The sequence below is a fragment of the Dendrobates tinctorius genome, unplaced genomic scaffold, assembly GCF_039654945.1.
Source record: "Dendrobates tinctorius isolate UK_male_01 unplaced genomic scaffold, ASM3965494v1 ptg000036l, whole genome shotgun sequence".
NCBI lineage: Eukaryota > Metazoa > Chordata > Amphibia > Anura > Dendrobatidae > Dendrobates > Dendrobates tinctorius.
Window position 1 is genome coordinate 24,584,542 of NW_027361704.1, and position 26,581 is coordinate 24,611,122.

At 41.8% G+C, this 26,581-nt stretch overlaps 1 protein-coding gene across 3 annotated transcripts in view; it reads right to left on the minus strand.

Moving 5' to 3' along the window:
- Positions 1–26,581, minus strand: part of JADE2 (jade family PHD finger 2) — a 385,012-nt gene that overhangs the window by 54,474 nt on the left and 303,957 nt on the right. For all 3 annotated transcript variants that reach the window (XM_073573758.1, XM_073573756.1, XM_073573757.1), the window contains exon 10: positions 1,753–1,870. In XM_073573758.1, coding sequence (XP_073429859.1) covers positions 1,753–1,870 — 118 coding nt within the window. The remainder of the gene's footprint in view (positions 1–1,752; positions 1,871–26,581) is intronic.

The window sequence follows — 26,581 nt, forward strand, 5'->3', positions numbered from 1 at the left end:
TTTCTTTATTTTCATGACTATGAAAATTGTAGATTCACTCTAAAGGCATCAAAACAATGAATTAACACATGTGGAATTATATAATTAACAAAAAAGTGTGAAACAACTGAAGATACTGTATGTCTTATATTCTAGTTTCTTCAAAGTAGCCACCTTTTGCTTTGATTTCTGCTTTGCACACTCTTGGCATTCTCTAGATGAGCTTCAAGAGGTAGTCACCGGAAATAGTTTTCACTTCACAGGTGTGCTCTGTCAGGTTTAATAAGTGGGATTTCTTGCCTTATAAATGAGGTTGGGACCATCAGTTGTGCTGTGCAGAAGTCTGGTGGATACACAGCTGATAGTCCTACTGAATAGACTGTTAGAATTTGTATTATGGCAAGAAAAAAGCAGCTAAGTAAAGAAGAATGAGTGGCCATCATTACTTTAAGAAATGAAGGTCAGTCAGTCTGAAAAATTGGGAAAACTTTGAAAGTGTCCCCAAGTGCAGTGGCAAAAACCATCAAGCGCTACAAAGAAACTGGCTCACATGAGGACCGCCCCAGGAAAGGAAGACCAAGAGTCACCTCTGCTGCGGAGGATAAGTTCATCCGAGTCACCAGCCTCAGAAATCGCAGGTTAACAGCAGCTCAGATTAGAGAGCAGGTCAATGCCACACAGAGTTCTAGCAGCAGACACATCTCTACAACTGTGAAGAGGAGACTTTGTGCAGCAGGCCTTCATGGTAAAATAGCTGCTAGGAAACCACTGCTAAGGACAGGCAACAAGCAGAATAGACTTGTTTGGGCTAAAGAACACAAGGAATGGACAATAGACCAGTGGAAATCTGTGCTTTGGTCTGATGAGCCCAAGTTTGAGATCTTTGGTTCCAACCACCATGTCTTTGTGCGATGCAGAAAAGGTTAACGGATGGACTCTACATGCTTGGTTCCCACCGTGAATCATGGAGGAGGAGGTTTGATAATGTGGGGGTGCTTTGCAGGTGACACTGTTGGGGATTTATTCAAAATTGAAGGCATACTGAACCAGCATGGCTACCACAGCATGTTGCAGCGGCATGCTATTCCATCCGGTTTGCGTTTAGTTGGACCATCATTTATTTTTCAACAGGACAATGACCCCAAACACACCTCCAGGCTGTGTAAGGGCTATCTGACCAAGAAGGAGAGGGATGGGGTGCTACGCCAGATGACCTGGCCTCCAGAGTCACCAGACCTGAACCCAATCGAGATGGTTTGGGGTGAGCTGGACCGCAGAGTGAAGGCAAAAGGGCCAACAAGTGCTAAGCATCTCTGGGAACTCCTTCAAGACTGTTGGAAGACCATTTCCAGTGACTACCTCTTGAAGCTCATCAAGAGAATGCCAAGAGTGTGCAAAGCAGTAATCAAAGCAAAAGATGGCTATTTTGAAGAACCTAGAATATAAGACATATTTTCAGTTGTTTCACACTTTTTTGTTTATCATATAATTCCACATGTGTCAATTCATAGTTTTGATGCCTTCAGAGTGAATCTACAATTGTCATGAAAATAAAGAAGACTCTTCGAATGAGAAGGTGTGTCCAAACTTTTGGTCTGTAAAATATATATAACGCAGGAAAAGTAAGAATTCTTCAGGATGAATACATAGACAAGGCCAGTAATGATTTATGACTTAATTACCGCAGGCAAACAGTAAGGCCTTTCAATGTTTTCATACATTTATGAAGGAAAAGTAAACACAATATTACATAACTTAATGTTTTTGGCTTACCATGGCAGAGATCTTTCTCAATGAGTTTCATATGCAGCTGGAAAATTTGCTCCTCAAGTTTGCATATGGAGTGTTTCATCTTTTCACGTCTCGTGATCATGTAACATAAGTTCCTAACCTGTAGGCAGAAATTGAAAAAAAGTGATAAAATAAAAGACACCTTACAATAACTATTTTACTTGGGTGTAATAAGTCAGTGCAATGGTGGCGTAAAGCAGAAATAATTTAAAACTGATACCTATTTTACAGTTTTATATAAAGTATTACATATATTATATGATGGTTATTATAGAAGGATTACTCCAAAAAAATCAAGTTGCTGACCGCTTGAACCACCAAAGATCAGAAAGTGTTTGTTACTATATACATGGCATTGCAATATATAGTATAGTCGATCAGATGATAGCAGGTTCAAGTCTCCTAAGGGGACTAAAAATGGTGACATAGATATAATAATAAATTTTATTTTTTATAGCGCTGACATATTCCGCAGCACTTTACATTTCAGAGGGGATTTGTACAGACAATAGACATTACAGCATAACAATAATCACATACAGTAGATTATAACAAATACCAAGAGGAAAGAGGGCCCTGCTCGCAAGCTTACAGTCTATGAGGAAAGAGGCAGACACGAAAGGTGGGTGGTAACAGTTTCCCTGATTGTATGGACCAGCCATAATGTAAAGTGTGTAACAGTACAAACACAGAGGGCTAATGGATGCATAAAGCATGTGGGAACATGACGCGGGGAATCTGGTTATGGTAAAACTTTTGGCTGTGTCACACAGGGATAGATTAGGTTAATGTGTTGAGGCGATAGGCCAGTCTGAATAAATGCGTTTTCAGGGCACGCTTAAAATTGTGGGGATTGGGGACTAATCGTATTGACCTGGGAAGTGCATTCCAAAGAATTGGCGCAGCACGTGTAAAGTCTTAGAGACGGGAGTGGGAGGTTCTGACTATTGAGGATGCTAACCTCAGGTGATCAGCAGAACGGAGGGCACGGGTAGGGTGGTATACTGAAACAAGGGAGGAGATGTAAGGTGGTGCTGAGCTATGGAGGGCTTTGTGGGTGAGGGTAATAAGTTTATACTGAATTCTGGAGTGGATGGGTAGCCAGTGTAATGACTGGCACAAGGTAGAGGCATCGGTGTAACGATTGGTGAGGAATATGATCCTGGCTGCAGCATTCAAGACAGATTGGAGAGGGGAGAGTTTGGTAAGAGGGAGACCGATTAGAAGAGAGTTACAATAGTCGAGACGAGAATGAATAAGAGAAACAGTAAGAGTTTTTGCAGAGTCAAAAGTAAGAAAAGGTTGAATTCTAGAAATGGTTTGAGGTGCAGATGACAAGAGCGAGCCAGTGATCGAATGTGGGGGGCAAAGGAAAGCTCGGAATCAAGTATGACCCCAAGACAGCGGGCCTGTTGCTGGGGAGTAATAGCGGAACCACACACAGAAATGGCAATGTCGGGTATAGGTACATTAGTAGAGGGAGGAAACACCAGGAGTTCAGTCTTTGACAGGTTCAGTTTCAGATATAGTGAGGACATGATATTAGACACAGCGTTTAGACAATCGCTGGTGTTTTCTAGAAAGGCTGGCGTGATGTCAGGAGAAGAAGCGTATAATTGGGTGTCATCAGCATATTGATGGTACTGGAAACCAAATCTACTGATTGTTTGACCAATAGGGGCAGTGTACAAGGAGAAGAGGAGGGGGCCTAGAACCGATCCTTGAGGGACCCCAACAGTAAGGGGAAGGTGAGAGAAGGAGGAAACGGCAAAAGATACAGTAAAAGAGCGGTCGGAGAGATAGGAGGAGAACCATGAGAGAACGGTGTCCTTGAGGCCAATGGAACGGAGCATAGTGAGGAGGAGCTGATGATCCACAGTGTCGAATGCTGCAGAGAGATCCAAGAGAATTAGCATGGAGTAATGACCATTTGATTTAGCTGTTAGCAGATCATTACAGACTTTAGTGAGGGCAGTTTCAGTGGAGTGTAAAGAGCGGAAACTGGATTGGAGAGGGTCAAGAACAGAGTTTTCTGAGAGATAGCGGATAAGACGGGAGTGGACCAGGCGTTCCAGGAGTTTAGAGATGAAGGGAAGATTAGAGACAGGTCTATAGTTAGCGGCACAGTTTTGGTCGAGGGATGGTTTTTTAAGTAGTGGATGTATGATGGCATGCTTAAATGAGGAGGGAAAAATACCAGAAGAGAGAGAGAGAGGTTAAATATTTTAGTTAGGTGAGGGGTGACAGCAGGGGAAAGGGACTGGAGGAGATGTGACGGAAATGGGTCACTGGTGGAAGTGGTTGGGCGAGAAGATGCAAGGAGCCTGCTTACTACTTCTTCTGTGACTGGTTCAAAATCAGAGATTGAGCTAGATGCAGTGGGGGAGGGAGGACAGTGCATGGTATGAGGTGATTGGGAGATAATTTCCTGTCGAATCTGGTCAATTATTTCTTTGAAGTAATTGGCCAGATCGTCAGCTCAGAGCTCCGTGGTTGGGGCCTGTACTCTTGGGTTGAGTAGAGAATGAAAAGTGTCAAAGAGACGTTTTGGGTTATTGGACAGTGAGGTGATGAGGGTGTTGAAATAGGCTTGTTTGGAGAGGTGAAGGGCAGTGTTGTATGTTCTAAGCATAAACTTAAAATGGATGAAATCTTCGTATAGATTGGATTTTCTCCACAGACGTTCGGCGCACCTGGAGCACCGCTGCCGGAAACGTGTTTGCAGGGTGTGCCAGGGTTGTCGCCGTCTGCGTTGTGGTGTTCTATTTATAGGGGGTGCAAATTCATTCAGGGCACTTTGAAGTGTTTCATTGTAATGCTTCAATGCAGAATCAGGACATGAGAGGGAGGAGTTAGGGGCCAAGGAAGACTGCAAGTTCTTCATCAGTTTCTGGGTGTTAATGGCTTGTATGTTTCTATAAGTCTGGACAGTGGGGGTGACCTGAGCAGCCTGGCAGTTCTTGATAGAGAATGAAAGAAGATTGTGGTCAGAGAGCGGGAGAGGGGAGTTTGCAAAATCATCCACTGCACAAAGCCGAGAGAAGACCAAGTCGAGGGAGTTTCCATCTTCATGCGTTGGAGAATTAGTAAGCTGCGAAAGGCCAAATGAGGAGGTTAGAGATAAAAGGTGAGTAGCAGATGGTGAGAGGGGAAGAGCAATGGGGATGTTGAAATCTCCCATGATGAGGGTAGGGATGTCACAGGAGAGAAAATGTGGAAGCCAAGTGGCAAAATGATCCAGGAACTGATGGGAGGGGCCAGGATATACCACCGCCACTCGCATGGAGAAGGGGGTGTAGAGTCTGACGGCATGGACCTCAAAAAAAGGGAAGACTAGTGAGGGTAGTTGAGGGATAACCTGAAATGTACATTTTGGTGATAGGAGCAGACCAACGCCTCCACCTGCTCTATTGTCTGATCTTGGGGTATGAAAGAAGTGTAGCCCCCCGTATTAAAGAGCAGCAGCAGCGGTAGTGTCTGACTGCTGGATCCAGGTTTCAGTAAGAGCCAGGAGGTTAAGAGAATTAGAAAGGAAGAAGTCATGGATGAAGGACAGTTTGTTACACACTGAGCGAGAATTCCAAAGTGTACAATTAAGAGAGACAGATGGCATGCAGGGAATATTAATAAGATTAGAGGGGTTTCTGAGTGTAGCAGTCGGGGGGTTTGACTTTCTATAACATGAGGGACCAGGGTTGGGAGCAATGTCTCCTGCGACTAGGACATCAGGTGACTTGAGCAGCACGTCAGCAGATGTTTTTCTGATGACACACTGCTCAAGTCACCAGACCACTGCACTCAATCACAGGCTGCAGCTGTCCAGCTGCTGGTGGAACAGTGCTGTCTTTTCTTCCTGTTTCAGAGCAGACCATTTCTAACTCTGTAATGTAAAAATTTGCAGGCAGATTAAATACGGAAACAGAGAATTTTGAAAATGAGTGATCTGTTGTGACGCTAGCCACTACTCATGGACAAGCCATGCGGCAGGATAGTCAAACATTCAGGAGTTAGATTTCAAGAGAGCATGACATAAACTAAGGGGAAGACAAAGGCGTGGTCAGGTCATGGTCTGAGGTCATAATACCAGTAAGATAGTGGATCAAAGCAAAGGGGCTAAGCAAACAAATGGTCAGAGCAAGGTCCAAGGTCAGGCAGAGCAGATCAACAAACAAATCACTGAAATACAAGGCAAACATGCACCCCCCAAGTAAATGCTATGACTGGCACTGATCTGGGATTGACAGTTTAGCCAAGTAGCTTGCTAATCACTCCGAACAGGGAACACCTGAAGGAAACTTAGCACCTTCTAGTCTCAGATTGGAAGACTGAGCTGTCTATCAAAATACTGACAGCTCAGCATGCCCATGCACTAGATTGGATAACTTTGTGGTCACTCACCAAACTGACAGCTCACATGACCTTGATTGCATAGGGCAGCAAAACTATCACTCACTGCATCCAAAACAAACTGAGTGGGGGGCCACCAGACCCCCCAGGATACCCAAGATGGAAAGTCCTGACCAAATGATTGGCCTTCACCAAACGAATCCGAACCCAGGATCTCTCCTTGGGTCCATATACCCTCCAATGAACAAGATAATGAAAGGAATTTTGGAACCTCTGAGAATTCACGATTCTCTGCATCTCATACTCTGTATAAACCTCCATAGACAGAAAATGGAAGAGGCGGGGACAGGACAGAGACCACCAAAAGGGAAAAACTCTTAACAGGGATCTATCTGTGGAACACATTAGAGACATGAAAACACCGAGGAAGTTTTAATCTAAAGATAACCAGATTGACTACCTCCAGAATCTGGTGCGTGACAATAAATTTAAGAATCAACTTCGCCAATCATACTTTCAACTTAATGTTTTTAGAAGTTATCCAAACCTTATAATCTACTTTGAAGACAGGATCCGCTGAAAGTTTCCTACCAGCCTTCCATTTTTTACGAAGTTGAACAACCCCAATATTCTTTTGAACCTCCCTCCAGACATCCCCAAGTTTTTCTGTGGCCACCTCTACTCCAATCCACCAGAACTCATCCTAGAAAATTTACCAAAATTAGGATGAAAACCATAAATACAAAAAGAAGGCGAGGTTCCAGTGTACTGAATGACTCTTAAAGGCGAACTCAGCAAGACTTAAAAATTAGTACAGGTCCTTCTGCTGAGCTGCAGTGAACCATGTTAAAATTTGTTCCCAAGAGTGATTCGTCCTCTCTCTCTGACCATTGGTTCCAGGGTGGTAGGCCAAGGTGAATGGCATATCAATCTCCAATTTCTTACAAAACGTTCTCCAGAATTTGGAGACAATGTTCAAATGAATGCAATGCAATCTCACCACATTATTAATAAACAACCTAGAAAGCATTTCAGTATTAGGCAACCTCGATAATGGATCAAAGTGAGCTAGTTTACTGAATTGGTCAAACCATTTTTCACACCAAAGTCAAATCAGAAATGAAATCCATCGACAAATGAGTGCTCGGTCTTTCTGGAATTAGCATTGGATCCAACTTCCTGGCCAGCTGGTTATGACAGACTTTAGTACATCTGCAAGTTTCACAAGCGGATACATTTTCTATATCGTTATACATAGATGACCAACAAAAGAGTCTAGCAATAGTTTTCCGAGCAGCAATACCCCCAGTATAACCACTCAAGTCAGAAACATGCAATTGGCAATTTTAGGTACACTGGCACAAATCATTTAGAACCTGGAGTAGTGGAAAGGGACAAAGGCTGGGCTTTACAGATCTTTGCATCAAAGTCCAAGGATACCATAGTAACAACAATACCTTGAGGAAGAATGGAGGATGGAGGATTTGAAGGAAAACTGAACCAAGGCTGCGTGATAAAGCGTCAAGAAAAAAAGCACCACTTGGTCTTTCTTGGAGGTAACTATTCTTCTGATTCAATACAGGCTACATTTTTAAGATCTGTCACCATCGTAGCTTGATGAACTGCCTCTCCAAAAAAGGTATACATTCTTTAAAAGCTAATTTAACTGTGAGCAGCTTGCGATTAAAAACATCATAACTTCGTCACGTTGTGACTATACGTGATTAAAGAAAGGGGCCCTGCACTGTCCCTAGGGCTGGGGCTCTAACTATCTCTGATCCTAAAGGTACCTTTGATGGTGAGGAAGTTTGGCCACGGGTGTTCCTGTTCTCCTATTATAATGGGATGATTTAGCGAATCCTGCTTTGAGCAGGGGGTTGGACCAGATGACCCAGGAGGTCCCTTCCAACTCTACGATTCTATGATTAACTTAAGCGGTCTCATCTCCCAGGAGGCCTGGGACAGAAATACAAGTGTATAAACATGCAAAACAAACAGGGATAACAAAAAGCAACTAACTTACAAAACAGTCACCAAAGGTAGAGCGGTATATAGGGAAGGATAAGAATGTACAAAAAAAATGGAAATAGGACAATGAGGAAAGCATACACCCAGAAACAGCATACAACAATCTCCAGCAGCAAAAACGATCTCCAACTCAGCACAGCAACTCCAAGGAACCAGGAAGTAAACTTTCACTGTCAAGGAAGAGAAGGTCTGGACAGATTTTATAGAGAGAGGAAATGATCAGGTCAGGAGCAGCTGTAAGATGGCGCTGCATGTTTCCAACCAGCATGGAAATGGTCGTTAATCTCTCCAGCACAAAACTAAACAAATCCATTTAATATGGGACACGAAACATACAGGCTAAATGGAAGAACTGCAATTTACAATACGTAATGGTTTTGTAACCCCAGATCTCCCAGGAGTACATGACATACTCGTGACAAATTTCTCTTGGCAGACAAACATTTTGTAGTGAAAAATGCACAGTCATAAGTTTGTCGGTGTTTTGGAACCTTGAGATAATGAGGTGCAGTGTGTATACAGATAAGTTAACTCCTTATACATGCTAGCTGAAGTATACTGTATGAAAGATGGTTTATTTAAGCCCACACAGGTGGACCTGATATATCTAGAAGGCATTTGTGTTATATATAATGCTGCATTAATGTCTGAATTGATGTACAGACTTGGATAAGCTCCCTATACTACATGAAGGAATGGTATTTGAGACAAGTGACAATTATCCCTCAGCAATCTGATTAAAGTCTATACTTTGGTTTTCTCTTGTTATTACACAGGTAAGGGATTACGAGGGAGAGTTGACGAGGAGCAGGGATGCCACAATCGTGACCATAGGGTGCCAACCTCCGCTGGAAGGTGGGGGACATTAACAGGGCAAGAACCCACCTTTAGTATAATAATTATATCACAACCATTTTTTCTGTGAGCACAGTTTATAGACAGTTAATACCAGAAATAACTGATTACTGCATGGTATAGAGAGTTATTTAATGACAACTCATAAGACTGTGCGAATTTGTAAGGGAGCATAATGTCTGTTTCAGAGAGATGGTATATTACTAGTAATCCCTTGACTGAGCAATTATTTTGTGTTGATCTTTATAATGATTCGTATATGAAAGACCAATTTAGAGACATTAGCAAGGTCCAATCTGGTAGATCTGTGGTGTAATAATACTAATACCTGCTTTGGGGTCTTTTGTTTGTTGACTGTGCTACCTACACAGGAAAGAGATTACTGGGGTGAGCTGACAACGAGTGGGGGCGTCGCTGTCGTGACCCTAGTATCAATACTAGGGTAAGATCCCACCTACAGATTTGACATAGTCATCCTTACCATCACTCTCTGTTTGAATATGCAGATTTGGGGAATCTGGTTTATTGTGTTTTAAAACTCACTGGCTTTTATTTTGTGCGAATATGGAAATTTTTTAAGATCTATTTTAAAAAAGTTTTTTTGAGGTGAAATTATGTTATTTATGTTACAGCCAATACAGCTCCTACTACGAACTTCTGAAGCATCCACCTCCCCAAATGAATGGTTTCTGGAGATCGGGTTGGATTAAAACTGGAGTAGATCTAAAATACTCTTTTCAATATATTTAATGCCCCAATAGCATCCGGCAACCAAAGATTAAGATCTGCCACCTTACGTGTCAGATCGGTGAGAGGTTTAACAATCTGTGAAATACCCCAAATACATTTTCTGTAGTAATTGTCAAATCCTAAAAAACGTAATGCTTTAAGGTCATGATGTTGAACCCAATCATGCTGAACTCAAACATGGCCTTAACCTTTCCAGGATCCATCTTAAATCCTTCAGCCAATACAATGAACCGCAGGAACAATATATTTTGGACAATATATTTTAGCAAATAAATAATTCTTTCTAAGCTTTCGTAAAACAAAATGGATATGCTCATGGTGTGAATCCAGATTCAATGAAAAAATTAGAATATTGACAAGATATACCACAATAAACCTTTCAATACAATCAGAAAAGATATTGCTCATAACATTTTGAAATACTGCTGGAGCATTGGTTAATCCAAAAAGCATGACAAGAATTTCAAATAGCCCTCAGATGTTAAAAACACCATCTTCCACATCACCCTCCCGGATGTGTATCGAATTATAGCCCCTCTAAGATCCAGTAAAGAAAACCATTTAGACCCCCATAAGCTGATTATATACAGTACAGACCAAAAGGTTGAAAGGTTGGACACACCTTCTCATTCAAAGAGTTTTCTTTATTTTCATGACTATGAAAATTGTAGATTCACTCTGAAGGCATCAAAACTATGAATTACCACATGTGGAATTATATAATTAACAAAAAAGTGTGAAACAACTGAAAATATGTCTTATATTCTAGGTTCTTCAAAGTAGCCACCTTTTGCTTTGATTACTGCTTTTCACACTCTTGGCATTCTCTTGATGAGCTTCAAGAGGTAGTCACCGGAAATGGTCTACCAACAGTCTTGAAGGAGTTCCCAGAGATGCTTAGCACTTGTTGGCCCTTTTGCCTTCACTCTGCGGTCCAGCTCACCCCAAACCATCTCGATTGGGTTCAGGTCTGGTGACTGTGGAGGCCAGGTCATCTGGCGTAGCACCCCATCCCTCTCCTTCTTGGTCAAATAGCCCTTATATAGCCTGGAGGTGTGTTTGGGGTCATTGTCCTGTTGAAAAATAATGCCGCTGCAAGATGCTGTGGCAGCCATACTGGTTTAGTATGCCTTCAATTTTGACTAAATCCCCAGCAGTGTCACCAGCAAAGCACCCCTACACCATCACACCTCCTCCTCCATGCTTCATGGTGGGAACCAGGTATGTAGAGTCCATCCGTTCACCTTTTCTGTGTCGCACGAAGACATGGTGGTTGGAAACAACGATCTCAAATTTGGACTCTTCAGACCAAAGCACAGATTTCCACAGGTGTATTGTCCATTCCTTGTGTTCTTTAGCCCAAACAAGTCTCTTCTGCTTGTTGCCTGTCCTTAGCAGTGATTTTCTAGCAGCTATTTTACCATGAAGGCCTGCTGCACAAAGTCTCCTCGTCACAGCTGTTGTAGAGATGTGTCTGCTGCTAGAACTCTGTGTGGCATTGACCTGCTCTCTAATCTGAGCTGCTGTTAACCTACGATTTCTGAGGCTGGTGACTCGGATGAACTTATCCTCCGCAGCAGAGGTGACTCTTGGTCTTCCTTTCCTGGGGCAGTCCTCATGTGAGCCAGTTTCTTTGTAGCGCTTGATGGTTTTTGCCACTGCACTTGGGGACACTTTCAAAGTTTTCCCAATTTTTCGGACTCACTGACCTTCATTTCTTAAAGTAATGATGGCCACTCGTTCTTCTTTACTTAGCTGCTTTTTTCTTGCCATAATACAAATTCTAACAGTCTATTCAGTAGGTCTATCAGCTGTGTATCCACCAGACTTCTGCACAACACAACTGATGGTCCCAACCCCATTTATAAGGCAAGAAATCCCACTTATTAAACCTGACAGGGCACACCTGTGAAGTGAAAACCATTTCTGGTGACTACCTCTTGAAGCTCATCAAGAGAATGCCAAGAGTGTGCAAAGCAGTAATCAAAGCAAAAGGTGGCTACTTTGAAGAACCTAGAATATAAGACATATTTTCAGTTGTTTCACACTTTTTTGTTAATTATATAATTCCACATGTGTTAATTCATAGTGTTGATGCCTTCAGAGTGAATCTACAATTTTCATAGTCATGAAAATAAAGAAAACTATTTGAATGAGAAGGTGTGTCCAAACTTTTGGTCTGTACTGTAGGTTAGGGATGAGTGGAAGTGGGTAGGTATGTTTAACTGTAATTTTCTTTAATTCTCAGAAATCGAGGTAAGGACTGAGACCCCGATCTTTCTTTTAAACAAAGAAAAACCCAGCAACTACTGGCAAGGAGGAAGGATGGATATGACCCTTCTGTAAACTTTTGCGTACATATTCTTTTGTGGCGGTAAATTCATGTCCCAACCAATTATACAAGCTAGCTTTAGGTAATTTGGCATTACGGACAAGAGGAGGTAACATTTCTGCCTCTTTTTCCAAGAACACAACTCCGAAGTCACAAAAGAAGAAGAGTTCGAGGTTGTGCCGATGTCTCCTCTTAACGGCCTGAGAGCTGGCAGCTCAAGCCGGGAAGCATGAAAGAAACCCCCTTTCGCTCATCACGTCTCTCTCAAATTCTTCGATCCATTTGAATGGCTCGAGTCATTGCCTTCCCCAAGGAGCAAAGTGAAGTCTGCAAAGTCATATCATCCTTAAGAATATCAGAAAGACCTCTATGGAACTGGCACCTGAGAACTGCATCATTCCACAGAACAAAGGAACATTGCTGGACCTTGGAACTATAATCCTCAGCAGTGCGGCACCCATGTCAGGATCATGATTTTTGGGAACTGACAAAGGATGCTAGATGCACTACAATATGATCACTAAAATTTACAAGGTGCCACCAAATGCATGGAAACAAACCTGGGGAAACATATGTAAAAAAGACCATGACATATAACCAGTGCACACTTGAATATCCATAAGCGTATAATTTTATTAACATCACTGCATCATTCCACAGAACAAAGGACCATTGCTGGACCTTGGAACTATAATCCTCAGCAACGCGGCACCCATGTCAGGATCATGGTTTTTGTCTCTGCGGCTTGGACCTTGTCAGCTTAGTAACAGATCATCAGTAAGGCATCATAGAATCGGTGTAAGGACTGGGACTGAGTACCTGTTTTGTCTGCTCTTGCCCTTTGTTCGGTTGGATTCTGCCCTTACCCAAAATGGAGTTGCTGGCTTCACGGGGGCCATATTGTTTCCTGTCTGCTACATATATAAAGGAACTCTGGACACTATACCTTGCTTGTGTATCTTGTACCTTACTTGCTGCCAAGCTGGAAGGACTTGCAACCTGCGTGCCCCTTCTATTCTTCGGGATACCCCGCTTGCTTCTGGATCTACGTACAAGGGAAGGACTCTGTTGCTTTACACCCGCTCTTCAACCACCCCTGCTACGGTCTGCTCTCCTTTAGGAGCCAGCCCAGGCCCTGGGCCTCTGGATCCTGCATTGCTGGACCTGTACTCGCACCCTCGGTCTGTACCTCTACATCTGCATACTCTTGAGAATGTTTAATTGCCTGCTTATCAGTTTACATCTGTTATCTGAAGTTCTTATCTCTGCAATAGATATTTACATCTTGAACTGTGATATACCGTGTTTGTCTTCATTTTGACCCATGTCATTGGCCTCCATAGAACGTTAGTATAAATGTATTACAATGGTAGAGTTGGAAGGGACCTCCTGGGCCATCTGGTCCAACCCCCTGCTCAAAGCAGGATTCATTAAATCATCCCAGACAGATGTCTGTCCACCCTCTGTTTGAAGACTTCACCACCTCTCATGGCAGCCTGTTCCACTCATTGATCACTCTGTCAAAAAGTTTGTACTAATATCTAATCTGTGTCTCCTCCCATACAGTTTCATCCCATTGCTTCTAGTCTTTGCTTGTGCAAACGAGAATAAAGATGATCCTTCTACAATGTGACAGCCCTTGAGATATTTGTAGACAGCTATTAAGTCTCCTCTCAGTCTTCTCTTTTGCAAGCTAAACATTCCCAAATCCTGCAGCCTTTCCTCATAAGACATGGTAAGCTAAACATTCCCAAATCCTGCAGCCTTTCCTCATAAGACATGGTTTGCATGCCGGTCACCATTCTGGTCGCTCTTTTCTGAACTTGCTCCAGTTTGTTGATGTCTTTTTTAAAATGTGGCACCCAAAACTGGACACAGTATTCCAGATGAGGTCTGACAGAAGAGGAGTAGAGGGCAATAATGGCTTCACGTGATCTAGACTGTATGCTTCTGTAAATACATCCTAGAATTGCATTTGCCTTTTATGCTGCTGCATCACACTGTTGACTCATATTCAGTCTGTGATCTATTAGTATACCCAAGTCTTTTTCACTTGTGCTGTTGCTTAGCCCTATTCCTCCCATTCTGTATATGATTTTTTCATTTTTATTACCCAGATGTAGTACTTTTCATTTTTCCCTGTTAAAAACCATTCCGTAAGATGCTGCCCACTGCTCCAGTTTATTTATATCTTTTTGAATCCTTTCTCTCTCTTCTCTAGTATTAGCTATCCCTCGTCAAAAAAAGTATCAACAGAAGATCATTCTGGGGCTAGTTAGGACAAAGAAAATGGCTAAGTCTGAGGGTCCCCTCATAGTAAAGACATGATTATATCCTAAACTGGTCTTTCTTCCCAGAAAATGTATTAGGAAGTACCACTACTGGTTAGAGAGAGACCAACTGCATATCAGAAGGCACAGAAGTCAAAACTACAGTCTGTAGTGGAGAGCTTTGGAAAGTACCCATAGTACTAGAAAACAAACCCTGCAGATTTAAGTGTGAAGAGCCTAGTTTCTGGTGCTCCCTGGCCAGATCCTGGACCATCTTGGTCAGATTCGCCACCTGGTCACAGAGTGTACCACCTGGATCCATTGGTGGGGAAAAAAAAGTATATGACCAATCGTAATGTGACGCTAGTCACTACTCATGGACAAGCTATGAGGCAGGATAGTCAAACGATCTGGGGTCAGATACCAAGAGAGTATGTTGTAAACTAAGGGGAGAGGCAAAGGCAGAGTCAGGTCACGGTCCGAGGTCAGAATATCGGGAATATAGCGGATCAAAGCAATTGGCTAGGCAAACAGATGGTGAGAGCAAGGTCCAAGGTCAGGCAGTAGTAGATCAACAAATAGAGAACTAAAATACAAGGCAACATGCACCACTGAGCAAATGCTATGACTGGAAGTGTTCTGTGACTGATAGCTTAGCTAAGTAGCTGGGTAATCACTGAGAACAGGGTGAACACCTGAAGAAAGCTCAGCAACTCCCAGTCTCAGATTGGACGGCTAACCTGTCTATCAAAATACTGACAACTCAGCACGAATGATCTGTCACTCACCAAATTGACAGCTCAGCACGACCCTGATTCAATGAGGCAGTAAAACTATCACACTCACTCTGTCCAAGATACATTGAGGAGGAATCGTGACATCAGTTTGAGAGGAGAAAGAAGCAGCTTTCTCTGATAAGATATATTACAAACGTGTATATTTTCACATGTAACATTGTTTTATGACATAAAAATTAAATCCACAGTTATTCTATAAAATAGCGAAGAAACTGACTAATATAAAAATTTACTGTATTACTGTAGCACATAATATATGGATCTTGACCAAAAATATAAACAATAACACAACAATAATCATCATTCCTAGCATGATATTCTCCATAGGCTACAAGTTTGTGCAAATGAAGTTTCAAAAATTATTATTTTGCCTATTTCATAAGGCGGAAGGAATAATCTAGCTGAATTCATAAAAAGGCAGAAAACCTTTCAGAAAGGATAATGCAGCCATTCTACGTCAGTAAATATATCAGCATCATCAGGTCTAAGATCTATGTAATAATATTTGCAGTTTATACTGCGAAATCTCATGACAGATATTATTGAAAGGGAACCAGTCAAATCGGCTAACGCTATTTACCTGCATAGGGTTAGTCTGCAGGATAATAGCGTTAGAAAGGTGTCGGACAGCTGTATGGAAGAGAAAATGAGCTTTATTCCTCTTGGGAGACGCCAGCTTTCCCTTCAGAGTGGCTGCCGGGCATCTTTTTAACGCTATTAACTTGAAAATTGACCCAATATTGAATGTGACAAGTCTCCTTTAAAAGGACTTTTGATCGTTAATGGGGTTGTCCACTTCTCAGACAACACCTCTTAAACACTACATTCCCTAATGTAAAATAAAAGCCTTTTATATTCACCTCCTGTACCTGCACCGTTCCAGTAATGTCAGCGCTGAGCGCTAGTCTCCTGATGCTCACTTGACATTATTATGCACCAAGAGCCCTGCAGCCAATCAGCAATCACTACTTGCTGCTACTTCACTTCCTTTGGATAAATCTCACACTTCCAGTACAGGTGTGAATACTAACCTATTGGTGGCCACTGATTGGCTGCATGGCTCACATGGCACAAAAATGTCATGTAAGCACTGGGAGACTCCGTACTGGAAAGGTGCTGGTATGGGAGGAGCTTTTATTTTACATTGGGAAATACAGGATTTAAGAAGGGGTTTGTGAGTAGTGGACAACCCCTTTAACAACTATGTCCAAATGGTTTACAAGTAGTAAAATTAGTCACTTATGTAGTGTCTGTAGCTGAAATGACTTATCTGACATCACAGGCTGGGCAACCAATAATGCAGCCAGTCAGTGAGCATCAGAATAACAGAGCGGTGATCACAGCACTACCTGACAATTTGTAAGAGCTGAAAACATGGGCAATGTCTGTGATAGTGGAGGGGAATCATGGAGCTGTGGTCCTTCACATTGGTAATCACACCCACATCAAGCAGCAGACCGAAAGTAAATGCGTTTCTTCTTTAGTCAACGCGTTTCGAAGTACTACAGACTTTTTCCTCAGGACAAGAAAATCTTTTCTTGTCCTGATGAAGAAGTCTGTAGTACTTCAAAATGAGTTGACTAAATAAAGAAAAAACAATTTACTTTCGGTCTGGATTTGGATTTATTATATATGATACCAGCATTGCAGGTTATCCACAAATCTTCCTTATCTGACATTAAAAATGGATGCAATGACCAAGCACTGGTAAAAATCCGCCTGAAAACACTGACGAAAATCAGTCCATTGTTTGCACATTCAAATATAAAATGGACATCTAAATGAGGCTTTATATTGCAAATCAGCACCAAAACGCACAGGTGGTATGGATTTTGCTGCTGATTTAACTTTCAACATTGAAAAGGATGAATTAAATATGACATGAAAATCCATGATAAAAATCACAAGCTACGCATTTAAAATCTATATTGGCAGCTCAATTTCTACGATTTGGTAACATTTTCACCCACTCTGCAGTAAATATGAAATGCCAAAGATTTTATGCCTGAAAAGCTGCAGCACATTTGCCAGGTGTGAACATTTCCTAATGATCACTGACAGTGTAAACTTCCTTAATTATGAACAAATAATGCAGCAGAGCCAGGATTGTTTATGACCCAAGTCTACGAATCACCGTGTCAGGGCACAGCCCCTCGGTGCGGCAGCAGGAGGCAGCCGGACACCTTGTCCACCCACGGAATGAGGCATAAGGCACATGTTTAATATTTGTTGAGTTTTTTACCTCAGTATTTGTAAGCCAGAATCAGGAGTGGGACAATCAGAGGAAAAGTGTAATAGAGACACGGCACCACTTCTGGATTTATCACTCCTGATATTAGCTTACAGATACTGAGGTAAAATACTGACCAAATACTGACCGCGTGACCGTGGCCTAAGATGGTGGCAACACTGAGGGAGTTACAGGCAAACTAGAGAACTTATTCATCCCTGCTCTCATCGTGAACTGTACCCTTACACAATTTGTCATTTTTTAGGAAACCTGCGGCTGTTTACTTGGTCTGCAGATCCCACTGACAGCTACTTCACTTCACATCTGAGAGCAGATGGTGAGGACTCTCTGCCACCTATGGAGACTTCCCTTGCATATGAAGATGCTCCACAACCAGTCACATAGGGAATTCACGGCTATAGGGTTCGCTGTCCGGGGAAATCTTGTATAACACACAGGGCTGTGGCGTCGGAGTCGGTGCTCATTTTGGTGGAGTCGGAATAAAATGGACCGACTCCGACTCTATATAATAAATTGGGTACAGTAGTTCAATGCAAAATGTGCTGAATATTTTTTCATAGGAATTTGGGAAAGTTATGAAATGCCCTATAAATGACTGTTCTATTCCTGATCTAAGGCTACATTCACACACAGCATTTTTGCTGCGTTTTTTGTGGATACGTTTTTCAGCTGCAAAAGCAGATCAGCTTTTTAAAAAACCGCATCACCTGAAAGGTTTTTGAGCTCTTAGATAATGTTTTCAATAGCAAAAGCAGATTAGAAATCTGCTCTATCCATCCATTTATCCATATCTGTCTATCCATATCGTATCTGTACCAAAAAGAATGAAAGCCGGGTAGCACACAGACTAACACTTCTTGCCAGGCAAAGGAGGAGGAAAGAGTGTCTCAAACATCATTAACAAGATATTTTGTAAGTGACAAAGTTACTGTAACAATGACAGCAGATATGTCTAAAAGACAGCTTGTTGTGAAGGACGGTGTACCATTATCACTATTTGCACAACCAGCTTTTACAGCTCTTAATGGAGAAATGGCCGCAAACTTGGTGTTTCTCTGGAAAGAGAAAGTATTAGAAAATTAGTGATTTAAGAAGCCCTTAAACAAAAGGAAGATCTTAAAAAAGAAACTCAAAAGACGCTTCATGTTTCTTAACCCCTTCACCCCCAAGGGTGGTTTGCACGTTCATGACCGGGCCAATTTTTACAATTCTGACCACTGTACCTTTATGAGGTCATAACTCTGGAACGCTTCTATGGATCCCGGTGATTCTGACATTGTTTTCTCGTGACATATTGTACTTCATGTTAGTGGTAAAATTTCATTCAAATAACTTGCGATTATTTGTGAAAAAAATGGAAATTTGGCAAAAATTTTGAAAATTTCGCAATTTTCCAACTTTGAATTTTTATGCCCTTAAATCACAGAGATACGGCACACAAAAAACTTGATAACTAACATTTCCCACATGTTTACTTTACATCAGCACAATTTTGGAACCAAAATTTTTTTTTGTTAGGAAGTTATAAGGGTTAAAAGTTGACCAGCAATTTCTCATTTTTGCAACACCATTTTATTTTTAGGACCACATCACATTTGAAGCCACTTTGAGGGGTCTATATGATAGAAAATACCCAAAAGTGACACCATTCTAAAAACTGCACCCCTTAGGGTGCTCAAAACCACATTCAAGAAGTTTATTAACCCTTTAGGTGCGTCACAGGAATTTTTTTTGAATATTTAAAAAAAAAAAAAATGAACATCTAACTTTTTTTCACAAAAAAAAATACTTCAGGTTCAATTTTTTTTATTTTACCAAGGGTAACAGGAGAAATTGGACTGCAAAAGTTATTGTGCAATTTGTCCTGAGTACGCTGATACCTGATTTGTGGGGGGGAAAGACTGTTTCGGCGCATGGCAGAGCTCAGAATGGAAGGAGCGCCGTTTGACTTTTTCAATGCAAAATTGGCTGGAATTCAGATCGGACGCCATGTCACGTTTGGAGAGTCCCTGATGTACCTAAACAGTGGAAACCCCCTACAAGTGACCCCATTTTGGAAACTAGACCCCCCAAGGAACTTATCTAGATATGTGGTGAGAACTTTGAACCCACAAGGGCTTTACAGAAGTTTATAACGTACAGCGGTACAATTAAAAAATCATTTTTTCCACAAAAATGATCTTTTCACCCCAATTTTTTATTTTTCCAAGGGTAACAGGACCCTAAAAGTTATTGTGCAATTTGTCCTGAGTGCGCTGATACCCCACATGTGGGGGTAAACCACTATTTGGGCGCATGGCAGAGCTCGGAAGGGAAGCAGCGCTATTTGACGTTTTTGGCTGGAATTGAGATCGGACATCATGTCGCGATTGGAAAACCCCTGATGTACCAAAACAGTGGAAACCCCCCCACAAATGACATCATTTTGGAAACTAGACCCCCTAAGGAACTTATCTAGATGTGTGGTGAGAACTTTGAACCCCCAAGGGCTTCACAGAAGTTTATAACATAAAGCCGTACAATTAAAAAATCATATTTTTTCCACAAAAATGATCTTTTCACCAGGGCTGTGGAGTCGGTAAGCCAAACCTGCGACTCCGACTCCTCAATTTCCCTTACACCGACTCCAACTCCACGACTCCGACTCCCACACATATTGCTTATATTTAAGTGAAAAATTTATTGTAGTACAATGTGAACCTCAGACATTTAATCATTTTTATGATCCAATAATCAAGATATTTATATAGAACAGAATATATATTGGTGTACTACCCAGTTTTCATTCTTTTTGGTACAGATACGATATGGATAGACAGATATGGATAAATGGATAGATAGAGCAGATTTCTAATCTGCTTTTGCTATTGAAAACATTATCTATGAGCTCAAAAACCTTTCAGGTGATGCAGTTTTTTAAAAAGATGATCAGCTTTGGCAGCTGAAAAACGTATCCTCAAAAAACACAGGAAAAACGCTGTGTGTGAATGTAGCCTTAGATCAGGAATATAACTTTATAGGACATTTCATAACTTTCCCAAACTCCTATGAAAAAATATTCAGCACATCCTGCATTGAATTACTGTACCCAATTTATTATATATTTTAGGAGTCGGAGTCGGTCCATTTTATACCGACTCCAACTCCACCAAAATGACCACCGACTCCGACTCCACGACTCCGACTCCACAGCCCTGCTTTTCACCCTCAATTCTTATTTTTCCAAGGGTAACAGCACCCTAAAAGTTATTGTGCAATTTGTCCTGAGTACGCTGATACCCCACATGTGGGGGTAAACCACTCTTTGGGCGCATGGCAGAGCTCGGAAGGGAAGCAGCGCCATTTGACGTTTTTGGCTGGAATTGAGATCGGACACCATGTCGCGATTGGAAAACCCCTGATGTACCTAAACAGTGGAAACCCCCCACAAATGACATCATTTTGCAAACTAGACCCCCTAAGGAACTTATCTAGATGTGTGGTGAGCACTTTGAACCCCCTAGTGCTTCACAGAAGTTTATAACGCCCGGGCGTGAAAATAAAAAATTCGTATTTTTTCCACAAACATGATCTTTTAGTCACCATTTTTTTTATTTTCCCAAGGGTAACAGGAGAAATTGGACCCCAAAAGTTGTTGTCCAATTTGTCCTGAGTATGCTGAAACCCCATATGTGGGAGAAAACTACTGTATGGGCACACGTCGGGGATCGGAAGGGAAGTAGTGACGTTTTGGAATGCAGACATTGATGGAATGGTCTGCGGGTGTCATGTTGCCTTTGGAGAGCCCCTAATGTACCTAAACAGTGGAAACCCCCCACAAATGACCCCATTTTGAAAACTAGACCCCCTAAGGAACTTATCTAGATGTGAGGTGAGCACTTTGAACCCCCAAGGGCTTCACAGAAGTTTATAATGCCAGGGCATGAAAATAAAAAAATCGTATTTTTTCCACAAACATGATCAATTAGTCCCCAATTTTTTTATTTTCCCAAGGGTAACAGGAGAAATTGAACCCCAAAAGTTGTTGTCCAATTTGTCCTGAGTATGCTGACATCCCATATGTGGGAGAAAACTACTGTATGGACACACGTCAGGGCTCGGAAGGGAAGTAGTGACGTTTTGGAATGCAGACTTTGATGGAATGGTCTGCGGGTGTCATGTTGCCTTTGGAGAGCCCCTAATGTACCTAAACTATTGAAACTCCCAACAAGTGACCCCATTTTGGACACTAGACCCCCCCACGGAACTTATCTAGATGTGTGGTGAGCACTTTGAACCCCCAAGTGCTTCACAGAAGTTTAGAACGCTCGGACGTGAAAATAAAATCATTTTTTTCCACAAAAATGATATTTTTGCCCCCAATTTTTTATTTTCCTAAGGGTAACAGGAGAAATTGGACCCCAAAAATTGTTTTGCAATTTGTCCTGAGTAGGCTGATACCCAACATGTGGGGGTAAAACACTGTTTGGGCGCATGGCAGAGCTTGGAAGGGAAGGAGCACCATATGACTTTCAACTCAGAATTGGCTGGGATTGAGATCAGACGCAATGTTGCATTTGGAGAGCCCCTGATGTGCCCAAACAGTGGAAACCCCCAATTCTAACTCCAACCCGAACCCTAACACACCCCTAACCCTAATCTCAGCCCTAACCCTAGCCCTAACCCAAGCCCTAACCCTAATGGAAAAATGGAAATAAAAACATTTTTTTAATTTTATTATTTTTCCCTAACTAAGGGGGTGATAACGGGGGGTTTGATTTACTATTTATGGCGGTTTTTATTTTTGGCAGCTGTCGCACGCTAAAAGACGCTTTTTATTGTAAAAATAGTTTTTGCATCACCACATATTGAGAGCTATATTTTTTCCGTATTTTGACCCACCGAGTCATGTGAGGTCTTATTTTTTGCGGGACGAGTTGACGTTTTTATTGGTACCATTTTCGGGCACGTGACATTTTTTGATCGCTTTTTATTCCGATTTTTGGGACGAAGAATGAACAAAAATCAGCGTTTCATGAATTTCTTTTGAGGGAGTGCGTTTACACCGTTCCGCGTGCGGTAAAATTGATAAAGCGGTTTTATTCTTCGGGTCAGTACGGTTACAGCGATACCTCATTTAGGTCGTTTTTTTATGTTTTGTCGGTTTTATGCAATGAAAACTATTTTATATAAAAAATAATTATTTTTGCATCGCTTTATTCTGCGAGCTATAACTTTTTTATTTTTTCGCTGATGATGCTGTGTGGCGGCTCGTTTTTTGCGGGACAAGATGACGTTTTCAGCGGTACCATGGATATTTATATGCGTCTTTTTGATTGCGCGTTATTAGACTTTTTGTTTGGCGGTATGATAATAAATCATTATTTTTTGCTTCGTTTTTTATTTTTTAAGGGGTTCGCTAAAGGGGTTAACTAATGGGACAGTTTTATAGGGCGGGTCGTTACGGACTCGGCGATACCTAATATGTGTACTTTTATTGTTTTGGGGTTTTTTTATTTTCAAAAAATGAATTTATTGGGGAATATTTTTTTTTTTTTACTAATTTATTTGGCGATTTTTTTAAAATTATTTTTACACTTTTTTTTTAAATTTTTTTTTTACTTTATTACATAGTCCCAGGTGGGACATCACTGTCCTGTGACAGATCGCTGATATGTCACATCACAGATCACTGTGACAGATCAGCAATCTGTCACAGGCATTGAAGAAGACTTCCTCTTGCCTGCGCTTTGCAGGCACTGAGGAAGCCAGCTTCCTCCAGGCCCCCGAAGGCCCCCGTCACCATCTTGGATTCGGGGGGCCTGGAGGAAAGGAGCCCCCCGCAGCAGCGCTGCACATTGCGCTGCCGTGGGGGGCTCAGGGAAGCACGGAGGGAGCCCCCTCCCTGCCGATGCTTCCCTTTAACTCCCGGTACACCGCGATGATGTTTGATCGCGGTGTGCAAGGGGTTAACGTGTCGGGGGCGGTCCGTGACCGCCCCTGACACATTGTGCCGGGTGTCAGCTATGATAATCAGCTGACACCCGGCCGCGATCAGCGGCGCTCACCACGTGGGCGCCGCTTATCGCGGTAGACGTACTATCCCGTCCATGGGCATAGGGGCCCGGGTCCCATGGACGGGATAGTACGTCGGATGTCAGGAAGGGGTTAAAGAAAGAAAGAATTCCTTGTATGTATGTAATATGTACTTGGCGATAATAAATTTGATTGATTGATTGATTAAAATGGACGCCTGCACACGTCACAGAGTGAACTATTTTGCCATCAATGTTCGATATGTTTGTGACAACAAAAATTGTTACCAACACGCCGGCAGTAAAAGATACTAGAGCTCATCACAGCAGCCAGTTTCTCCAGGCCTTAGTGGAAAAAGTTCTGCAAGATTACAAACTCAAAAAAGAACTGGTTCTTGCTATTGTAACGGACAATGCTTCAAACATAAGTACAATTACACTGATGAATGAGAGTAATGAACAACAGCTAGAAGAACATTTAGGATTCAGTATGTTTGAGATGGAAGGCCACAGTGCTGTTCATGTAACTGAGCAACAAACAGATATTACAACAGAAGAACAGCAAAATTATACTGTAGAAATAGATGATCTTGTTGAAGCTGCTTCAAAACACTTTCCTATTCATCACATGCGCTGTGTTGTGCACACGCTGCAGCTGGCAATAAGAGATAGTCTTGCAAGAGGGACATGCTGGAACTCTGATTGGAAAAGTGAGGAAATTGGTTATTGCCGCCAGAACCCCTAAAATTGATTCCATCTTGAAGAGATGTGCTGGAAAAGGGCAATTGTTGATCAACTAAAACCGTTTCTTATAGATATGGCGAACCCTCAGGTAACCCTAAATGAAGGTCAATGGACACAGGTGGCTGAATTGAAGGAATTGCTTAATCACCCATTTACTGTGACTAAAAAATTACAAGCTGAGGATTTAACTCCTGGCATTTTCATGAGGGAGTGGAAGAACTTGCTATTTTGCTGTTTAATCGCAGATGGCATTTCTGCTTCAATGAAACGGAGAGAGACACAGCTATTGGAAAATAAAATTTTTCTGGCAGCTGTTTATATGGACCCAAGTCATCGTATATTGCTTGATGATCAACAGCTTACTAAAGGAAAAGAAGCTCTGACTGAGGTAGCAGTTAGGATGAGTGGCCTACAGGAGGACTGCCAGGCGCAAGAGGACTCGGGTCCTGACAGTGCTACTGCTGCCATATCTTCATCCTCATCAGATGAGGAGTTTGACTTTGACAAGTATTTGGATGACATGGAGCAGGCAAAGCGTTGCTGCAAGGAAAAAGATTTCACTCCATCTCCTATAGCAAGCAGATTGACCATATTTCAGCAAAATGTTTCACTTGCTCTCAAAGAAATAGAAAAATTGAACCGTTCATCAAAACTGACTGTGCATGAGGCAATTCCTTTATACCCGGAAATTGTTAGAGATGTTCCCATGTGGTTACGGCTTTGCCTCCAACCCAAGTTACTGTAGAGAGGTTGTTCTCTGGCCTTAAAATTATTAGGTCAGATTTGAGGTCATCTATGAAGGAGGATCTGATGGAGGCAATTTTATTTCTTAGAACAAATTCATAGACTGCACAAATGTTATTTAGTATGTTTTTGTTGAAAACTGTTTTTTGCCACTTATAGTTTATTACATAGTGTTATATATATATATATGTAATCGATATCACACAGTGTATTGCATATTTACAATTTATTACAGTTTTTTGTGTTCTAAAGTTGTATTCCAATAAATAGATATTCTGTTCTATCTAAATATCTTGATTATTGTATCATAAAAATGATTTAATGTCTGATGTTCACATTGTACTACAATAAATTTTTCACTTAAATATAAGCTATATATGTGGGAGGCGGAGTTGGTGTAAGGGAAATTGAGGCGTCGGAGTCGAAGGTTTGGCTTACCGACTCCACAGCCCTGATAACACATGTTGACATCGCACTAAATGCAACCTAGAATGGCCATTATTTTCCAACTGGAGGATGCACTCGTCTGACAGATAAAACCACTCCACTGTATTTCAATTCCCCCCTGTTTATACGATCTCTGCCAGTGGCCAGATAATACAATCTCTGTTCAAACCATCAGTCTACTCAATGGAGCCGGATTTGGCCACATGTCTATCAGGTCGTTAACTCTCACGTAATATTGCATTACTGTATGCCAGAAGAAATAGGTGTATATAGGTCTGAACATAAGCGACAGTATGACAGCTAAGGTTACATCCAGACCAGTCACAGCGGCAACGGGTGGACATGACGGAGTGCCGCTTATAAGCGCTTGTCTGCAATGCTCACAAGTGCACAACCTTTCCACCATTCAAACTTCTTCCGTCTCCTCCAGAAGATGGATGAGACTAGTGCGACAAAAGATCATACATATCCACCAACACACCGACTACCACCGGTGTCCTCAAGCGGTCTGGAGTGTACAGTACACAGACAGCATACTGACCAAAAAATACATTCGCCTGACTCTTAGGCCTGTTTCACACATCAGTTTTCTTGTGTCAGTTAAAATCTGCCAAAATGGCGGAAAGCGGATCTGTTGTTAACTGATGTGAACGGATGCCACTGGTCCGTTTTTTTTGACGGATCCGCCGAATGAAGAATTTTAAAGGAACCGCTGTGAGAGAGAGAGAGAGAGAGAGAGATTTTTTTTCTGTCCGCCAGAAATGATTTCAGGGTTAAATTTCCGCCTGACTTCATTCCTCCGGACATGCGCACTATAAAAATGCGGATCCTGCAGTACAAAAAACGTTACATGGTCCGTCCAGGCATCTCGGCGGACACAAAAAAATTGACGGATCAGCAAAAAAAGGGATCCAACGGATGGCCATCTGTCAAGATCCGCCGGTAATGCAAATCAATGGAGAAAAAAACGGATCCAAAAAAAAATGGCGGATCCGTTTTTTTGCAAAAACGGTGGATTTTGACTGATGGTCAAAAACGGAAGTGTGAAACAGGCCTTCGCCTAAGTGAGATCCTAAAAATCGTGAAAAATAAAGTATAAACAAAGGGGAAATATAAGATTACTTGTGATTAAGTCCAACTACCAAGTAACCCACAAGAATGAAGGAGCCGCAGCACTAATATTTACCCTGTATATTTCCACAGTGCTCGTCGCAGAACACTGTTTAAGAAGA